The 21,010-nt window shown below is 41.2% G+C and overlaps 1 protein-coding gene across 1 annotated transcript; it reads left to right on the top strand.

The window, feature by feature from the left end:
* Nucleotides 1-2,164: 2,164 nt before the first annotated feature.
* Nucleotides 2,165-15,688, top strand: ckmt1 (creatine kinase, mitochondrial 1). The gene is made up of 9 exons (XM_051382481.1): nt 2,165-2,452; nt 4,911-5,109; nt 6,375-6,470; nt 7,480-7,701; nt 8,703-8,788; nt 11,100-11,223; nt 12,073-12,207; nt 12,697-12,822; nt 14,773-15,688. Exons 1-9 carry the CDS (start codon nt 2,304-2,306, stop codon nt 14,884-14,886), a joined length of 1,251 nt encoding a protein of 416 aa, XP_051238441.1. The 5' UTR covers nt 2,165-2,303; the 3' UTR covers nt 14,887-15,688.
* Nucleotides 15,689-21,010: the final 5,322 nt, after the last annotated feature.

The following is a 21,010-nucleotide window of genomic DNA, read 5'->3' as shown; positions in this document are numbered from 1 at the left end:
CTCTGTAAGTGGAAGACTGATCTGAGGTTGTGGAGCCTAACTTTAAGATGTTATAATTAATTCTTACTGGAAATATTTTTTATTACAAAGAATCATAGAAAAAATATGAGGTGTGTAATGTCAAATCTGCAGAGCCACAAAATAAATCTCAATATATGAGTGATTTTTAAGTTTAATGAAGATAAAGATTACTTGGAGTTCATAGTTGACCTTCTTGTGTTACTTTTAGTGTCACTGGACAAATTAACCTTATTTCCCCTTGAATATCAGTCCGCGCTGACGCATCGTTATGAGGAAGTTGTAGCAGTTTTTAATGACTCCATTAACTTTGTGATAAAGTGTTTATGCAAAAAAAAAAAAAAAAAAAAAGAAAAGCTCACTTATCCTCGTCTGTGTGAAACAGGACAGATTGAGTGAGTGTGTGTTTAGGGGCTGTCGGGTAACTCAGTGTTGTTGTCCAGCGTGATGTGAAACCTTCCAGTGCTGCAGCCTTGTTCACTGATGTCCTTCAGTATTCACTCCACGCACTTCTCCAACACCGTCAAGCTCGACACAATAAACTGTATCACTTCCTGCACAAAGCAAATTTCACAATAAAACCCCTATTAGGCACTCCTGTAGATTGTATAGTGTGTAAGAGAAAATGGGACAAAGGGGATTAACTTTTTAATACATTTATCTGGTTCTTAGCAGATCTAGTGTTTTCTCACCAGTCTGTCAGATAAAGTACCGGTAACAACCTCCACAGGGTTTTATTCCACCTAAAGATGACAGAGCTGGGATATCCTGGTAGTCTGGATTTACATCAGTGCTCTTGTTTGAATCTGGCAAGTGAGCTTTTTGCATGTCTACTCTCTTTATCAGTCTCCATTTTTCTTGCTGCCTCTACTGTTTATTATGAAGTGCAACCAAGACCTCATTTGTTTGTATACAGAAGGTTTCGATATGCACAATGCTTTTTCAGATAGTTTCATCTGATAATGCACGCATAAGTTGAATTGAACTGTCTTGAAGTCAAAATACATTTTAGCACTGAGACATTAAGACACAGAATGATGAATAAACAAAAGATGAAAAACAGAAGAAATACTCATTATCCACCTGTGTTAAAGAATAAAAACAAAAGATGACAGGTATGTGCTTAGACACTATTTAAATACATGTTGTGACCATTATAGGCTTATATAAAGATTTTTTTTTTTTTTTTTTTTTTTTTTTTTTTTATTTTTTTTATAAAGGGGGGGTTAATTAAAAAATTTTTTTTTTTTTTTTTAAGTTTTTTTTTTTAAAAAAAAAATTAATTGGGTGTTTTTGGGGGGGGGGGAAAAGGGGGGGGTTTTCTTTTAAAAATGTAAAAAAAAAAAAAAAAAAAATGGCATTAAAGTGTATACCGTAGTATGAATACTAGTTATATTTCACCACTGATGAAGGACATATTTCACATTTTTACATTTTGTTCCACTTATGTGACTCTTATACATATGTTTTATACATATCTGTAAGAGCACTGTTGGAGGGAGATTTCATTGCCAGCGGCTGCTTCACTGTAATTGTTTGTATTTGCATATGACAACAGACCTTTTTCACAGCAGCCAATTTGACATGAAATAGTAGGGTAAACATGGGTGTTACCAATGATACTAATTAAGGTTCTGTTGGGGTGGCAGTAGCTTAGTCTGTAGGGACTTGGTGCCAGAGGTGAGGTGCCAGTTCCACCTCCTGTGCACTGCCGAGGTGCCCTTGAGCAAGGCACCCAACCCCTAACTGCTCGCGGAGCGACCCTACGTGGCAGCCCATCACTACACCATCTCTCCATGTTTGCATGTCTATAAGCCCTGCATGTGCATGATTGTATTTCGGGCCTGTGTGTAAAGTAAGAGTGAATCCCTTGGAGATTAATAAAGTATATATTCTCCTTCTTCTTCATTTAGTGTAGCTGAGACTTTTAAACAGTATGATATCAGCACTCTGACTCTGTTGGACCTGAATGGGGAAAAAAACCTTAAGTCATACAATTTGTAACACCTGTGTTTACTCAAAATACCAAAAAGGGTCTTTAAAGAGCTTAAAAACTTGAACTTGAAAACAGACAGGCCAAGCCTGTGCTTTTATTTTAAAGCCAGACGTTATTTCCGGCCCCGTCCTGTGTGTCTCCGTCCAACTTGACGTCGCTCCGGTTAAATCGTTCTCCTCGTTATCATTCCATCAGAGGCCCTTCAGCACCGGCGCTCCCGTCCACTGGTCCCTTCCTCCCTGTGGTCCCCTGGAGTTTAACAACATCTTTTTGGAACAAGAAAACCAAAATGGCCAGCAGCTTCTCGAGAATCCTGTCCTCCAAACGAAACGTCGGCATCCTGTCGTTGGCTCTGGGAGGCTCCGTCACGGCGGCACTTCTGCTCCACCGGGAACATGTCAGCGCCGGAGTCCCGGTCCGCAGGAGGTACCCCGCCAGGTAAACCGTACCCCCGTTACTGTGTGGCATTATGTTTCGTTAAATAACAAATCCCGGTGAGTTATAAGGTGAAGTCATCTGCGCAAATTAGGCGTCAAATATGGTTCAATATTAAAAATCAGTGTTTGTGTGCAATTTATTAAAAAAAAAAGGGCGGAAACATGAAAATAATCTTTTTTTATCCAGCATGAACTGCTATTTAAAGAAAACTAAATGTCTCTCTAGCCTAAAGAACATTGACACAAATAATTAATGAAATAGATTAAAATGTAATATCATGTCACAGCAATAGGAATTCTGTTTAATATATAGGCTATATATACACTATAATATGTTAGTAACATGTTATAATATGTCAGTAACATTATAGGATGCAAACCTAAATCACGAGCTGTTAACGGTCACCTTAAACGCACCATTACTGACATATTATAACATGATACTGACATATTATATCATGTTACTGACATATTAAAGCATGTTACTGCATATTATATCATGTTACTGACATATTATAGCATGTTCAACATTATTGAAGTTGTTTAGGGATTTTTCTGTGAATCTTTGGGGGAGCAACTGTGCGAAAAGGCTGTTTTATTAAACCTGGACGCAAAAATTAACGCAAAAAAGGAGGAAACATAATTCTACACAAACTCACACCCGTTACTGACATTGTGAGGTGGACCTTGAATATCGATCATTAGACAAATATGAGCGGTATTTTCCTCCTAGAATGAACCAGAAGGGTGTCACTTGCACCTGATCTCAGAGGATTTGTTCTGGTCCTGTATGTGTGTGCTGTATGCAGTATGACACACTGTGTGCGGATGAAAGGGAGCGGGTGGGATAATAAAAGAGACAGCGGGGGGGCGGTGATGCGTACGTGTCCCACGACACGCCGGCCTGCATTATAAAGCGGTGCATATATAGATTAGTAAAACGTTATCTGCTGCTCACATATAAAACCCTGCACACAGTGTTGTATAATAGTCACACACCGTTCACACCAAAAGAGCCTTTACACAGAAAGTAATCTATTACTCGCCAACTAAGGTGTGTATGTCTGTGAGCTCAGTCTTTACTCTGCTGGCCAACCTTGAGGCCACATCAGCGCTGTGGTTTCCCTTATCAAGCCCTTATTGATACAATTAAAAGGCATAATCTCAAAGGGAATCAGCATGCACTGGATTGTGTCAGTGGGATACGCCCATCTTTATGTTATTAATCATTAAAACTAGTATAATGTTAGGGAAAGGATAAAGTTAATTTTAAAAAATGTTGATTTAATGGTTATGCTGGTGGGATTGGAGGGTGACGATAGGAGGAGAATAACTGTGTTCTTTAAATCAGAATATAAAAACACAAATAATGTTATAAAAGTATAAAATATGTTACAAGGATTAGAGAATAAAGCAGGTTTATGTTTGATTGATAACTGGATTGGTTAAAATAATCCTTTAGCAATAAACTTTATAGCTGCTGGGAAATCTTCTAGACAGCATTGCCCTGCCTTGACACTTCACAAGGGAACAGTGATTACGTCCATCCATCCTTCCCTTTGGACAAATGCAGCCTACGACCCTGAACAGGGAACTATTAATTGGCATTATTAAATCCTGCCATGATCAGAGCACATCCAGATGGGTGATACTGGTCTGAATGTGACTGGTACACTTAGTCAGCATTGGACATGTTGTGTTTGCAGCCAGCTGTGTTTTCCCGCTTGTGAAAGCATCGTGGTTGGGACACCGACCAAAGGCAGCAGTTTTCTCTTTTGAATGATGGAAATATACGTATTATTAAGCAAGAAAGACTTTTGTCAGGGTCCATCCATGACAACATGTACCCTTCTTGTCATCAGTAATGCTTTGTTAAGTTGGGAAAAATTATAACACACAGTTAATGTGTCGTTTTAAATTGAAATTTTAGCCTTCTTTACATTTTGGCAGACTGCAGCAAACAGGAATCCATAAGCTACTTAGTCTCTGCAGTTTTGATCTTTGTCCTGCCAAACCCAATTTCATTCCATCCACAAGAATGTGGATCTTTGACAGCAGGTTGTTGTTGTTGTTCCCACACCAGCCTCCCTGAAAACCTAAATATTTCATTAGAAGACATAGTATAGATGGATTCGTCATTAGTCTGATAAAGGCTTTCTTCTCCATCAGTATTACAAATAATGACACTTATAAACATCAAAGATTTAAACATTTAAGCAGTTTTTCAGCTTCTTGCCAAAGCATTCAGCTGTCTTTAGTGTATTTCACATATACTTTTATTATTGGTGGTATAAGTGTCCCATAGCCAGTAACTTGTGTATGTGCTATGTGGAAGTGTCCTGGAGTGAGTCACTCACTCTGTACCTGCTCCGCACCTGTGCCCACGCTGCTAAAAAACTTTTTTTTCTCTCACAAAGATTAACGCAGCAGTATGTTATCATGAATTTATATTTGTGCAGTGCGGAGTACCCTGACCTGCGCAAACACAACAACTGCATGGCAAGTAACCTGACACCTGCCATCTATGCCAAGCTGTGTGATAAGGCCACTCCCAACGGTTACACGCTGGACCAGGCCATCCAGACAGGCGTGGACAATCCCGGGCACCCCTTCATCAAGACTGTTGGCATGGTGGCAGGAGACGAGGAGTCTTACGAGGTCAGACATCACTGTACCTTTTCGAGCATGCACACACAAGCTCCTCACAGTTGCGTGAAAAGTAAAGAGCTGGATTTCTTTCAAGAGATGTTCTGCCGATTGAAATAAAACAGTTGCATTCTAGTCCACACCTATAACTGTCAAGTACATGACAGGAATGAGAGGGGTGATATGCCTTGGTACAACTAAAACCAGTCCTCCCAGTCTTTTTCTGTGGAAGTGGAGTTTTAGGCTAGGACAGCTCTTTTGGGACGCCTCAGTGTCAATCTGTAATGAGTGTCTAACTATATTTAAATTTTAATCACGTACTTCCTTTAGAGGCCACAGAAATATGTAGGACTTCTTACTGTAGTCAGTGCATTTTCTGATATTAACTATGGATCATGAGAAATCAATGAGTGGGAGCGTTCAGGCTGTAGATGTGTGATTGTCAAAGACTTCAGGTTGCATCACTACTGAATGTATCCAAGTGCATTACAAGACATTAAGACATTTTAAACAGAATAAAAGGTTGTGACCAGGCAGAGTGGTCTTTATAGTTAGTTTTTTTGGTGGTTGTGAATTAGCTGATATCTCTGATTTTTGTATGGAGAATTCCAGATAATGTTTATCATGCAGTATCTCTAAAATGTAATGCAGTAGTATTTGATTCATCATGACTGTAAGGGTATAACTTCTCATATGGGTGTGGTATTATTGCTGTGGGTAAGTAGACAGAGGTACAGGGAGTACTACACACTACAGTGTGTGAAAAGAGTTGTGATATAGATGGATTATAGATTTATAGACTGGACTATATCGTAGCAACAGCCCTCTGACCACCTTGAAGAATATTATGGTTAAAATCACTTCACACAAAAGTCATTTATTATGGGTTATTGCTATTTTTGCTTTCTTGTGTCTTTTTTGCAGTTTTGTTTCATTATTATCCAAGCTGTTGTCATCAGCAGCCATTAAGGCCAAAATGTTGATACAACATATGTATACTGATTCTATAAGATATCAGGGTCTCATACTCTTTCCATCGCGTACCCTGATGAGGTTAATTCAGGTAAAGTCTTTATCCATTGCACAATATGTCTATACAATCTATCCAACAACAAGATATATGTAAATATTAACAGATAAACAGATTTTAAAACTTTTATGTACTGTATATTTGATGTACCCTGTGTAAAAGCTCTAATGAAGTGTCATAAGATTTAAAATATGTCATGTCAAAAAGTCTTACATTTTTATATTCTTAAATTCTTGGTCTGTTTAAGGTATTTGCAGACCTGCTGGACCCTATCATCAGAGAGAGACACAACGGCTATGATCCCAACATCATGAAGCACCCCACCGACCTGGATTCCAGCAAGGTAATACTCTCACAGAGAGATAGTTTCATTCATTAGGCTGGTGACTTCCTACAATTATTCCCTGTTATACTTTTAGCAATAATCAAATAATCAAGGGAACTTGGTTGTACAAAGAAATCTCATGTTTGCAGTCCCTTCAGATTACAGTATTGATGTTGCTGGAACAGGTCTCTGTAAAGATGGGGACAAAACAGTCTCTGATTTCCTGTTTATTTGTATTTTGGCCAGCCTGTATCCCATTTTGTCCTGACCAAGCATTAGCCAGGAGCAGACTTAAGTCCAAGATGGGCCAGCAAGGATACTAATTTATGCTCTGCTGCACTGCTCTTTAATCCAAACCCCATACTTCCTTTACCAATGACATGTACCACTGGTGGCATGCAAGCTCAGTCTAGTGGTATGTGGAAGAAATATATATATATATTTTTAATGAAATAAATTAATTTAAAAACATTACAAAATAGTACAGAATTTTGAATGAAAATGTAAACTATGAGATCACCGAAATGTAATTTAAAATAAGTTTTGCTTTTGCTGTAGTTTTTTGTTTTGATATCATCCTGCTACATAGTCACATTCATGAATGTAGCGTTAAACTGTAGCTAAACTGTGATGGCCAGATAGTAAGCAAAAGTGATATGAAGGGTTAAAAACACTGCAGTCGTGGCTCAACACAGGGACTACTAAGAAGGGAAGTTACCCCCTCCAGCAAATTAGCTCTGGCTCCTGAACGGTTGCGTTCAGGATTCGACCTGCCTCGAGAAGAAAATAAACTCTAAAGCTTTTATAAAGTGAGAATCAAAAGTGCCTAGCCTCACAAAGTCTTCTTCCTCTTTTAGTGACCCTTAGTCTTTTTCACCCGGCTTTATTTCAATGCTTTTTAACAACAAAAAAAAACTTGCCATCGATATTTAAAGTGTCAGTGGCCTCTAGTGGTGAGTTTTCAGATTGCAACTAGCTGAATACACCTCCACTCACCTTACACTTTAAATTCCTGTCCTTGTTTCAGCTCCAGTCGGGCCACTTTGACGAGCGTTACGTGCTGTCGTCCCGAGTGAGAACGGGTCGCAGTATCCGAGGGCTGAGTCTGCCTCCCGCCTGCTCCCGAGCAGAGCGCAGGGAGGTGGAGAGGGTGGTAGTGGACGCCCTCGCTGGCCTGAAGGGTGACCTGACCGGGAGGTACTTCAGTCTCACCCAGATGACAGAAGCGGAGCAGCAACAGCTCATTGATGTGAGTGATGTAGATGAAAATTCATACACTATTTACAGACTAATGCATCATACCCATAATGGCTGTATTGGGTAATGATGAACAGAAGCCGATTGCCTTACAGTACAAATTATTCTTGTGAAATATGACACCAGAGCATCTTTCTAGTCCATAGCACTAAACTCTGCTGCATAACAATCGTCCAAATGGCACATTTCCATCTTTGATATAATTAGTCATTTTAAAACAGTGGCAGCAGTGGTTACACATGATCTGTCAGTAGACCTGTTGGAATCCTTCTGGATCTGAAAATACAGCAAGAACCTGCGAAGCGATTGCAGTGGTAGGTGTACGGATCTGATTCGCAATGAGGTTACTTAAAAAGAAAAAAAACATAGGTGCTCATGGTAAGAAGCCTACTGTGGATGTGGCTGAGGTTGTTGCTTGACATTCTTCGATCTATATTCTTCACATGTGATTAAAGTCTATTTTTATTTTTGTTGCAAATTGTTCATACTGTACATTGTGCATTGTACTATGTTGGTTTATTTTATACACATGACATCTATTGCCTGCCTGTCCATCCTCAGACAGGAATCCCTCCTCTGTTGCTCTTCGTGAGGTTTCTTCCATTTCTTCCCTGTTAAAGGTTTTTTTGGGGGGAGTTTTCTATCCAAATCAAGTGTTTATGGACAGAGAGTAGTGTGTGCTGTACCGATTGTAAAGCCGTTTGAGGCAGATTTGTGATTTTTTTTATTAGGATATGTAAATAAAATTGAACTGTCTTGACTTGGCTTGGGTAAAAAGATTCATCAAATATAATCAGAAATAGTTGTGGGCTGTGCCTGCCAAGACATTTTCCTTCTACCCACAATGAGAAAGATTGACCAGATTGTTGAATTCTCAAGTCTCATACCCTCGTTTCCCTGTGACAATACTGTCCAATGTAAGTTTTCACTGCTTCAGTCATAGCCATTGTTGGCGCTTTTATGATAAAACTTCTTTTCTCTGTATTTACATAGGACCATTTCCTGTTTGACAAGCCTGTGTCTCCCTTGCTGACGTGCGCAGGCATGGCTCGTGACTGGCCGGATGCCCGTGGTATCTGGTAAGTGGAAAAAACAGTAACAATAATACAAGTTTCTGCCTGACATTTTTTGCCTTTTTATAGTTTAGATAGCACCCCAAATAAGGTTTCTGTCTTGTTCACTGTATTTTAGAGACAGTCACTTTAAGTGTAAATGCATTTCCAGTCACTTTTTTAGGACCCAATACAGTATTAATTATTCAAGCTGGGCCTCTAGTAATTGATGTTGTCAGTATAGTTTACTTGTTGTAAATTGCAATAACCAGAGAAGAAGGAAATACAGTATGTGTGACATCAGTGTATGAATGGTAAGATACACTGAATCTCATTAAATTGTTGCCAAGCAGGGGCATGTACAAATTAAAAAGCAAAGGTCCCAGGATTGACCCTTGTGGAACTCCTGAGAAAGGTTTTGTTTGAACACAAGTAAAACATCTGATGGAAACATAGGACCTCATGTCCTATAAATATACACAGATCAACTGATTCTCTGTCTTTGAATTGAAATATTATGTTTTGACAGGGGGAGCATGGTCAATAATCTGAGACAGGGGATATCTCTACGCTGATGAGTTCAGCATTTTGACAAATTAACATTCAGTTCAATTCACTATGATCTGTATGAACCTTTTCCTCTATTGGTTGAAACTGGCAGCAGGTCAAACAAATAATTATGTAACATTATCCCTCTGTTCCAAATCAGGCCTATCTTAGTTTTCAGATTTAACAGCTCTGTAAATAAAATTTAATTCTTTAATCTTTAATTTGACTAACTTCCCCGTTCAGTTCTACCCTGGCACGGTTGCACCGGTAATGTCATGTCCCTGTTGCTGAGCTGCGGTGAAGGTGTATTAGCAATGTGGACAATGCTCCCTCAGCTCTGAGTTTCAGCATGTACCCAGGAATAGCCCAATGCAACGTGTCAGCCAGCCAAAATCAATCACCACCCTCCCTCCTCTCTCCTTCTGCCAGCCATATCAGCCTCTCCTCCCCTTAATAATTCACCTTCACTTCATCCCTCTATCATCTCTTCTTTCAGGTCAACTGGCAGCTTGCTCTCTTTCCCTCTCCTGCAGTTTTTTTCACCGCCCATATGCTCTGCTCTACTTTCTCTAAATTCTGCTTGTCATCCTCCCACCCTTATAATAGTCCCTTCTCTCTCTGTCTCTCTCCCAAACCTGCTGTCTCCATAACCTATCCATTACCTTATTAAATCTCTAACAATATTAAGGAGGTCAATATGGACAAAAAGCCTCTGTAGTGGCTGACAATGGAAATGGGTCATCAAAATCTAATGGATGCTTCCTCTGGGGAGCATGCACACATTCAGCAAATGTCCCTGTACTTACTTTTCAGATTTTAATTATTTATGAAGTTAGGGAAGGTCATAGAGTGACAAAAATCTTAATGATAAATATACAACATACAATGAATATTTACAACAAGATTTTGGTCTTTTGGTGTTTGCAGTATATTGCCATTTTTATCTTGCCTAAGTAAATGTATATGCTCTCAGGTCTCTCTTGAAAATTAGATCTTAATATAAATGGGACTTGCCTGATTAAATAAAGGTTATATGAGTGAAAGTGAAATGTTTTACCTGCTAAGGGGACCAGATTGAAATTTAGATTTTGTCCTTATAATTCATACTCTGAAGACCCTGAATGTCTATACCATCGTTTTTCAGAAATGTCAGAGAAAAACAAACTGTTTTGTACTTGAAATGACCAGAACTGTAAGCATTTCTCTATTGCTGACAAACTGATCCTCATGAGTTGTGCAGTCTATCTAACAGATTTGACTTTTTATTTACTTTTATGAGGTGTCTAGTTTGTCATAAATCAGTACACTATTACAAGGTCTTGTAAGCACAGTGTAGCCTTGCAGACCACTTGCAGAAACACAGCAGTCAATGACCTGTGGCAGAAACAAGCATTATCCTCAGTGAGTGATGGTTAATGGCTCTCTACTCACCAATGTCACATGGCTCCCTTAATATAGAAATCAATCTCTACTTATTAACTTATCCTACACACTTCTTCCCAACATGCTCCCAAAATATCAAGACTGTATTGATTCAGTCTGGAAAAAAACAGATTTAAATATTTATTTATGTAGGAGTACCATATATGTTTGGAATCAGTAAATATATTACTGTATACAATATGGAAACTATGGATAAGAAAGCTCTGTCTGCAAGTTGACTGGTTTACTGCATCAGAATAAGTTATCCCTCTTTGTTTCTGTCCACTGCTACTTGGGGAAAATTAAGAGGACAAATAACCCACTGGGATCAATACTGTATAACTCAATGTAACTTCCTTTTGTGCAGGCACAACAATGAGAAGACATTCCTGATTTGGATCAATGAGGAAGATCACACCAGGGTCATCTCCATGGAGAAGGGAGGGAACATGAAGAGGGTCTTTGAAAGGTTCTGCAGAGGCCTCAAGGAGGTAAGTCTGTTTGTATATGTGTGTGGGTTGATTAAGATGTTGAGACGAGAGTGAGACTATGGCTGGGGTTGAGAAAGGAAACTGAACTTGTAATTGCCTTAAGATTTTTCACTCAGATCTGTTAGTTTCCACTGCATCTCAGGATGTCACACCTAAACAAGGAGTATATTGAATAACCACGAGCGAGTTTGATGTGCACTGTAGCACATACTGCACACTTGTGTGGTTATTTTGCAGGAGTCTGGTGTCAGTTGTACATAATTCTGCATGTTGTGATAAAAAGTTACTGGATCATAGTGGACCGTTTTGCACTTGGGCACAGCTGTAACAGACATGTCTGTCCAGCTGCCATCAGATGGCTGTAGGGATATAATCATCCAAAGGGGAGGGCATTAATACAGTGTAAAAGTATACCGTGTATCCTTGCAGAAGCAAACTTCTCATACTAGTCTTTGCCCTGCCACGCACAAAAACACACTGTACAAACACGACCGTGCAAACATAAATTATTTATCCAAGCGGTCCAAGTTCCGCATTAGAGAAAGAGCAAAGGACAAGCAGTTCAATATGTGGTACTGTTGCATACTGAGGGTGTGACAAAACAGCTCAGTGCTACATCAGCATCAGTTTAACTCCAACACTATGTTAGTGTTTGTGTTTAACAGTCCTACAAGTCAACAAGTCTCCTTTCTTTCAGCTGTCACCTCTGAGAAATTAAAAACCAACAGCTACTACTAACAATTTGCTGTGTATCAACAGTATGTACACATCCATCAACATACCAAAGGTCAGAGATTGTATGAATAAAACACACATTTATTGTGCTGTGACTCTCTCTCTCTCTCTAAGGTGGAACGTTTAATCCAGGAGAGAGGCTGGGAGTTCATGTGGAACGAGAGACTCGGTTACGTTCTCACCTGCCCCTCCAACCTGGGCACAGGGCTCAGGGCTGGGGTCCACGTCAAACTGCCCCTGTTGAGCAAGGTAACACAATAGTTGCAGAACAAAGAAAATAATTTGATACTTAGTAGATAATGGGTCATCTTTTGTGTTACTATGTTATTTGTGTTACACTTTTACAGACTGAAAACAGAGAGTCTGCTTGGCCTTAAAAAAAAAAAAAAACTGTTAAATTACAAAAGTTAAAGCCTCAAAAAGCAGACGATTATCTTGTCTTCTCAATCTGTGCAACTTAGTATATCCTCCAGAAAAGATGAGAATGGGACAAGCAGCAGAATTAGTTCTGTTTTCTCATGTGTTATTACATTATTTTATTATCATTTTGGACCCGCATGAATGTTGCGAGATTTGTTCTGTGCATGGCTATTACAAAATGCTTAATACGTTGTTGTTTTCTTTTCATTGAATCTGTTTTACTGTTGGAAATTATGTTGTGCAGTTTACTCTAGAAAACAAATGTTGGAGTTATAAGGTAATTAACTGTATAAAATAATTCTCTCCCCCAACCCCAAGGATCCCCGCTTCAGTAAGATACTGAACAACCTGCGTTTGCAGAAGCGAGGGACGGGTGGTGTGGACACCGCTGCTGTGGGCGGTGTGTTCGACATCTCCAATCTGGACCGACTTGGACACTCTGAGGTAGGGAAAACCTATGTGGAAATGTAGGGTGGGATCCGATCTTTTGTCATCGGAGCAAAGCAGAAACCTGTCGAATTGCTCTGCTGGAGTTGCTTGCCAGCCTAAAGTAGATACCTGGTTGTCTCTTAGGTGTGAACGTGCGGAGGCATATCGGTGACAAACATCCCTGTATATAACAAATATTCAACAGACTGTGCTGTGTGCTGCATCATATTGTTATTAGTGTTCTGGAAACTCACCATGTTACCTTGGAGATATTAGTAATGTATCAAATAGCTTGTCAACAAGTTGGATTTCTTGGAGCAAAAATAACTTAATTATGGCTGTTTGTTCAGATTAAATGGCGCTTAAGCTGTTTTTCACAATTTGGAGAGGAGAGAGGAAGAGAGCGGAGGAGAGGGGAGACGAGGACAGGAGAGGGGAGGAGAGGAGAGGAGAGGAGAGGAGAGGAGAGGACTTATGTACTTGTCCTTTGTTCAGGGTGCGAGCTGAATTTGTGAAATGTTACTATTATCATGGATCATGCATAAAATTAAGCTGTTATTGATGTATGTATATCATTAACTGAATATTTTCAGATGTGTTTACATAAAGGAAGTAGGCCATGACTGCAGCTCTGACTATTTCTTTAAAAGTAAGCTCCCCGAAAAGCCACGGTATAGTTTGCACACTGCCTTTGTTTATTTGTTATTATAATTATTTTGAGAGGTTGGGATGGGATGGGAGGGATAAATAGTAGGTATTAGCCTATAAAGTTATTTGTTGTTTATCCACTGTTTTCTTTTTCTGAGAACTAGCTACTGCACAGGGGTCACAAATGAACAAATAAAGGAGAAGAGAAGAGTGTTCTTGGCCGGGCTGTACACAGTAGTTCGTCTTTGTTACTGTAACTCCTTGGTCATGAGTCATACAGTACAATAGTGCTGTTCTCTACTGTTGCGACATACTAATTACCCCCCTATGGTCATCATCTAATGTAATCTACTGTAACTTGGACATGTAGCATTTTGTGATTGAGAGAAATCAGACTGCTTGTTGCTTCTGTGCAAGAGGAAATAAATCCAGGACTTTGACATAGAGAGGTTAAAGTGTTGGAAGGTAAGTGAAGCATTGTGGCCGTCTGGATCCAAAATCCACTCGTTTTTGAGAGCGTGGGCTGCTGACTGTTGTTTGGTCCTCCATCATCCTGACTGATGAGTGGGTGGAGTCAAGTTGATAGATGGAGGAACAGGTGAAGTAGGTACAGCTGGAGCAAAGTACAGGAGGACAATAATGAGAAGTTCATCAGAGCAGATACAGAAAACAGAAGCTTGTAAGTCTTTTTATGATAACCGAGTATTCACCTGGGATTAAATTACTTACTTTAAATGTGATTCTCAAAAGCAAAACGTACAGCCTATCTCAGGCTACTGGTTTCTAAGATACAGTTTTGTGATCCTCACACACATTAACATGTAACTGAATCCCTATTGCATCATGTAAAAAAAAATGATGTTAGGAAAATAAGATGTTTCTTCCTGTGAGAATGTCCAAAATGATCCTGTGTAGTGCCTTCTGTATTGTGCAAGTGTAGTTTATAAACCTTACAACTGACGTCGTTGTAAATGAGTGCAGCAGGCAGGTGTCTGTTCTGGAGGTGGGCTGCGCTGACTAGTTTGGAGGAGACATTCCTCGATAAGGTTATCGGCCTCTAGTTGATGCTGAGTTGCACGCAGACTGCTTGTGTTTATATTTGGTAGTGTCTGTAATGGTAGTGAGGGGTTTGCAGATGTCAGGGCTGCACATTAATCCTTTTTTCTTCTTGTGTCAAATACATCATTCTGCACAGTGAAGGTTCAACATCCAGGCAAAATACATTGTTGAGCAGAAGATGGCATTTTATGTTCCACTGATAATTTTTCTTATGAAAAATTGATTAAAGCGTTAAAATGTGATGGGTCCCTCCCTCAGGTCCAGCTGGTGCAGACAGTGGTGGATGGCGTCAACTACCTAATTGAGTGTGAGAAGAGACTGGAGAAAGGCCAGGACATCAAGGTGCCCCCACCCATCAAGTCGTTCAAGTAGACACTAATCCCTGACCGCACTCCACAAACGTCTGGGCACACACACATGCACCAACACACCCTCTTTGCCCATAGATATTATAAATATCTATGTCAATCCTTCATTTATTACTACTACCTATCTTATCGCCTGTCTGTGCCCTCCACCTCTCTATAATATAATCTAAATATACTATTCACAGCTATCTGGCCAAACCAACCCAGAGTCCCAGAATACTGCATTGGCCATACTGTTTTTATCTTTAAACTCAAATTCAAACCTAGCTCTAATATTGCAGCAAAGATTAATGAAGGATGCACAAACTGTAGGCTGTTGTAATAGCACAAGGATGGCCGGCAGTTTGCCCATCTCTGCATGACCAAACAGTATCTATGGCTCTGCTCCCAAAGCACTCCTCAGCCCACCAGACCTGGCTTTACCCTGCCTCTGTCCCTTCCTGAAGCATGTCCTATACTCAGCCTGTCTCTTCCCCCTTCATTCCTGTGTGTTGTTTGGTCATTCCTACTATATGGTGCTTGTAAAATAGTCCATCCATGTGTGCTATACTTTCCATCGTGGTTTGTGTGTATGTGGTTTCTTTTCACCATTTTGAGTGGATTTGAATGTAGATTAACAGCACTAGAGACTCGTGTTCTCCAAAGGACTTGTATGTTTGACACACTGATGTCAAAATGTAACGTTATAACACACACTGGCCAGGCTGGGTTCTGTACTGTAAGCCACTGAAGCAATATCATCCCAGCTCATCACTGAATGTCACACTATAATGTCTTTTATTAAAGAAATCATCTATTTAACAGTAGCTGCTCTTTCTGTCTGTCATTTGTCGATAGTGTTGCTTTTTTTAGCTTCTACATGCATGGGACTTAATTGTTTGGTAACCAAGAGGATTTTGCCAGAGCATGAAAGCTCAAGTTTTATGTAACCATGGAAACCAAGCTCAAGGAACATGATTGCGATCAGTGTGGTTGCATAGTGTCATGTGACAATATTTAGTCAGAAGCATAACAAAACTGTATTATGCCTGAAAAGCCGGTACTCTGTGTTCTTGTTTTCACACAGAGCCAAGACCTTTAAATCTGGAGGATGTCAGTCTCTCTTCACTTAATTAAAATTGAGGAAATTATTAAATAATTAAAATAATTGTTTGCTGCAGCCCTAATATGTATATATTTGGGAAGTATTTTTAGATAAACTAACGCATTGTTAGTTTTGGTCTTTTCATCCGATGTTTTGACAATAACAAACTGAGATATACAAAAATATATAATATTGCCAGACTTGATGATGAATTACTATTGCTATGAACACATGTAGTATGGTGCAAACACCCAGTGTACTACCAGATATAAAATATGCTAAATTAATTCTCTACTGCCTTATCTGCACGTGAGAGTGAATACATATGTGTTTGTCTTTTATTAAAAAGCAACTGCATAGACACCGGCGTTTTGTCTGCAGTGCAGGAAGTATGTAACAAGTGCTTTGTCCCATTGTGTCTCCAGTGAAAAAACAGGCTAACAGTTTTTCCAGTGTTTTGGTCTGGACGCTGACGGGACAACAAGGCGTTCAGTGTTCTGACAAGAAGCAGCTGAGACGCAGCTGAGACGTGAAGTGTTGGTGTTGTGAGGCATGAGGAATCTGCTTCTGTCTCTCTGAGGATTTGGAGGAAGGTTCCTCTTCCTCCCTCCCTCCTCTATCCCTCACAGCTTTCGGAGCATGGCACAAGCATAATGCCGCAGACCTCTCCTCTTCTCTCCTCCTCCTTGTTCCAGATATGGCTGAGGAGCAAGCTGGTTGTCGTGGCAACCACTTCACAGAGGCAATGGGGGCTCAGATTGGGAAGGAAGGGGCTTTGTGGGTAACAGAAAACAAATCTCTACAGTGCAGAAGAGTGCTGCAGAGCGCACAGCCACACACACACACACACACACACACACACACACACACACACACACACACACACACACACACACACACACACACACACACAGGATAAAATGGTGGTTGGATTGGGATGAAAATACTGTAACAGGCTGTGTTTAGTGGGATAAAATGTTGACTAGATGATGAGGTAAATGTTTTAGCCCACAGTATTCAGTGTAATGTGTTTAGGTGATATGCTGAGATGCCAGTAGGTGTCCGATCAGCGACCTTGAAAGTTATAATTTCGGCAGTGCTGTGTAGTGCAACACTTTCACCACTCCCTAGACTCACACTTTGATGCTGTCAGTCTGCCCTCCTCTAACCTCATTTGGTCGTTCAATTATTTCCATCTAATTCTGTTATTCCCATCTCAACTGTAAGTTTACAGTAAATGGTGGCTGGTCTAGAAGAAAGGCAGCTGTGCTTTAAAGGATTAGCACAACACCCCAGACCAGCTGTGGATCTGCAAGTCTAAGGCCCCAGAAATGAGGGAAGAAACTGGTCTGTTTAGGAATCAAGGTTTATAAGAATTAAGAGAACGGTACTTTCCACACTGACACACATGGTTTTAGGTGTGTATAGTGGAGCTTTATTTGAACTGTAAGTCATGAAAGTCCATCAGTGCATACACAATCATGTCAACTTTTAACCCAGGCAAGAAATACACTTGAATGGTGAATGCACAATGAAGTATCAAAACTCCATACCACTCTATGGTTAAATATAACATGAATATATTTTTGATGTGGATGTGAATACTTTTAATCTCTTTCTTTCTCTTCATTTTAGTCATCCATTTCTTTCGCAACTAGTCTGTAACTGTCTTCAAATATAGTAGTAATATGGCTCCTTGACAGAGTGAACTACTACTTTGTTGGGGTAACTTTCCTACAACTGCAGTTTGAAGAGGAGAAACATAGACGGATATATTGGCTTTTTCAAGCATTTGCCTTGTTACTCTTGGTTTTCACTGGGCATCAGAGTAACATGTACAGGTATGGATAGTCATTGAGAATGTCTTAAAAATATATAATATAAACAAATACTTAAAAAGTAGAGGATTCAAAAGTATTTGAGGAACTCTAGTGTGCTTTCATGTAACACTGATGGAATATTTATCTTTAAAATAACCAGACTGTGTGTGTACAGAGTTTTGGAAACCAGTGATTGAGGAAGACTCAATCAGTTGTCAGAAAGCTCCCTCTGCTGACATGTTAATATAACTGCAGCTTTATAAAGAAGAGAAATGTTCATCACATACTGTATAAGACTGTGTTAATGAATATGATGCAAATACAAATATCCATCCACCTGAAGAGATTTGAACTTTTATACAGTGGTGGAATGTAACTAAATACATTTACTCAAGTACTGTACTTAAATACAGTTTTGAGGTACTTACTTGAATATTTATGACACTTTATACTTCTTACTCCACTACATTTATTTGACAACATTAGTTAGTTACTTTGCAGATTCAGATTATTAATATAAAATATCAAATTATGATGTATTATTACAGATTAAACTACCCAGCAGTATATGAAGTAGTTTGAATTAGCTCCATCTTTTCATTTGTGATGCTTACACATATATAATGTTTCAATAATTATTAGGAACCATCACCTTACCATGGTGGAGAGCTTTGGGTGCTTCTATGAACCTGAGAGCTGCGTTGTCTGGAGCAATGTGCTCCTGGTAGGGTCTCCCAAGACCAAGTGGTCTCAGGTGAGGGGCCAGACTAAGAATGGTTCACAGAAGACCCCATGAAAGAACGTGGAAAATGGTGTCCTTCTGGAGGCGGCCTGGAAGGGGGGCCCGACAGCGAGCGCCTGGTATAGTGTGAAAGAGTGACGTGGACACATCTTCATCCCTCGGGCCCACCACTCACAGGAGAAACCACTGGGGTCGGGTGCAATGCCAAATGGGTGGCAGTGAAGGCCAGGGGCCTCGACAGACCAGACCGGGGCAGCAGAAGCTGGCTTTGGGGACGTGGAATGTCACTTCGCTGGGGGGGAAGGAGCCAGAACTTGTGCAGGAGGTGGAGAGCTATCGATTAGATCTGGTGGGGCTTAAGTCTACGCACAGTCGAGGCTCTGGATCTTTACTCGTGGATAGGGGTTGGATCCCATAGTCTTCTCTGGAGTTGCCCAAGGTGTGAGACGTTGGGCGGGTGTGGGGATACTCACAAGTCCCTGGCTGGTCGCCTCCCTGCAACTATGGGCTGTGGGTGGGGAAACTCTGACTGTTGTTTGTGCTTATGCACCAAACAGCAGTTCAGAGTATTCAGCCTTCTTGGAGAGCCTGAATGTAGTCTTGTTATAGGGCTCCAGTAGGGGACTCCATAGTTCTCCATGGAGACTTCAACGCACATGTGAGCAATGACGGAGACACCTGGAGGGGCGTGATTGGGAGGAACGGCCTCCCCGATCTAAACCCGAGCGTTGTTTTGTTACTGGACTTCTGTGCTAGTCATGGATTGCCCATAAGGAACACCATGTTCGTACATAGGGATGCTCATAAGTGTACGTGGTACCAGAGCACCCTAGGCCAAAGGTCTATGATCGGTTTTGTGATCGTATCATCAGACCTGAGGCCGCATGTATTGGACACTCGGGTAAAGAAAGGGGCAGAGCTGTCAACTGATCACCACCTGGGGGGGGGGGGGGCAATGGAAAAGTGTTGTAAGCCCAAAGTGTAGTATGGGTAACAACCCCACAACCCCACCTCGGTGAGCTTCTCTGCATCCTGTGGCTGGGGATATCGAACCAGAGTGGCTGGAGGAGTTCGGAGAAGTCATAGAGAAGGAATTGTCAGGACGGCACTAATTTATCCCGAGGACTCCAGAGGCACCTCAGGCAAGGCCGGAGCAGCTGAAAAAAAAAAGGGTTTTTGGGGAGATTTGAGAAGAAAAAAAGAAAAAATTTTTTAAGGGGAACCCCCCCCCCCCCCAGGAGGGGGGAGGGGGGAACCATCCAAGCTGTGCACAGTGGCGATGGGACGCTGCTGACCTCAACTGAGGAGGTAATTGGGCGGTGGAAAGAGCACTTTGGGGAACTCCTGAACCTGACTAGTCCAACAATCCCGCCCTCTGTGATAGAGGCAGGGCTGGAGGATGATGGGGGATCTACATCAATTTCCCTACGGGAGGTCACTGAGGCAAAGCCCCAGGGATTGATGAAATTCGCCCAGAAATGCTGAAGGCTCTTGGTGTTGAGGGGCTGTCTTGGTTGACACGCCTTTTCAACATTGCGTTGAAGTCGGGGACAGCGCCGAAGGAGTGGCGGACTGGGGTAGTGGTTCCCCTATTTAAAAAGGGGGACCAGAGGGTGTGTGCCAACTACAGAGGCATCACACTACTCAGTCTACCTGGAAAAGTTTACTCTAAGGTGCTGGAAAGGAGGGTTCGGTTGATTGTCAAACCTCTGATTGAAGAGGAACAGGGCGGGTTCCGTCCTGGTCATGGAACAACGGACCAACTCTTCACCTGGTGTCCTGGAAGGGGCCTGGGAGTATGCCCATCCGTTCTACATGTGTTTGGTGGATTTGGAGAAGGCGTATGACCGGGTTGATGATGTGGTCCTGATGGCATCATTGGCCTGTGAGCTGGGATGAGGATCAGCACCTCTAAATGGAGGCCATGGTTACATACAAGCGGCCAAAATGGGTTTCCTCAGGAGGATGGCCGGCGTCTCCCTTAGGGATAGGGTGAGAAGCTCGGTCATCCGTGAGGGAGTGGAGCACTTCGCGTAGAAAGGAGCCAGTTGAAGTGGTTCGGGCATCTGGTGAGGGTGCCTCCAGGGCACCTCCTGAGGGAGGTGTTCCTGGCACGTCAAGCTGGGAGGAGGCCACGGGGCAGACCGAGGACCAGGTGGAAAGATTATATCTCCACACTGGCCTGGGAACGCCTCGGGATCCCCCAGTCAGAGTTGGCCGATGTGGCCAGGGAAAGGGAAGTTTGGGGTCCTCTGATGGACCTGCTACCCCTGCGACCCGACTCCGGATAAGCGGATGAAGATGATGATGAAGATGATGATGATGATGATAATTATAATCCAGTGATATAAAATACATTACTCTGAAATGGCCCTTTTTTGGATAATGACTATTGTTACTTAATTACTTATACATAATAAGTACGTATAATTTCATGCCAATACATAGGCTACCTTTACTCCAGTAAGGTTTTACATATAAC

Source organism: Dicentrarchus labrax, unplaced genomic scaffold (assembly GCF_905237075.1).
Source record: "Dicentrarchus labrax unplaced genomic scaffold, dlabrax2021, whole genome shotgun sequence".
Lineage (NCBI taxonomy): Eukaryota > Metazoa > Chordata > Actinopteri > Moronidae > Dicentrarchus > Dicentrarchus labrax.
This window is presented reverse-complemented; position numbering and strand designations above follow the sequence as displayed.

Excerpts from the sequence above, each read along its gene's own strand:
- ckmt1 (XM_051382481.1), top strand. The coding sequence starts at position 2,304 with ATGGCCAGCAGCTTCTCGAGAATCCTGTCCTCCAAACGAAACGTCGGC. Across the intron at positions 8,789-11,099 it reads CCGGATGCCCGTGGTATCTG|GCACAACAATGAGAAGACAT; the intron begins GTAAGTGGAAAA and ends CCTTTTGTGCAG. Across the intron at positions 12,208-12,696 it reads AACTGCCCCTGTTGAGCAAG|GATCCCCGCTTCAGTAAGAT; the intron begins GTAACACAATAG and ends CCCAACCCCAAG.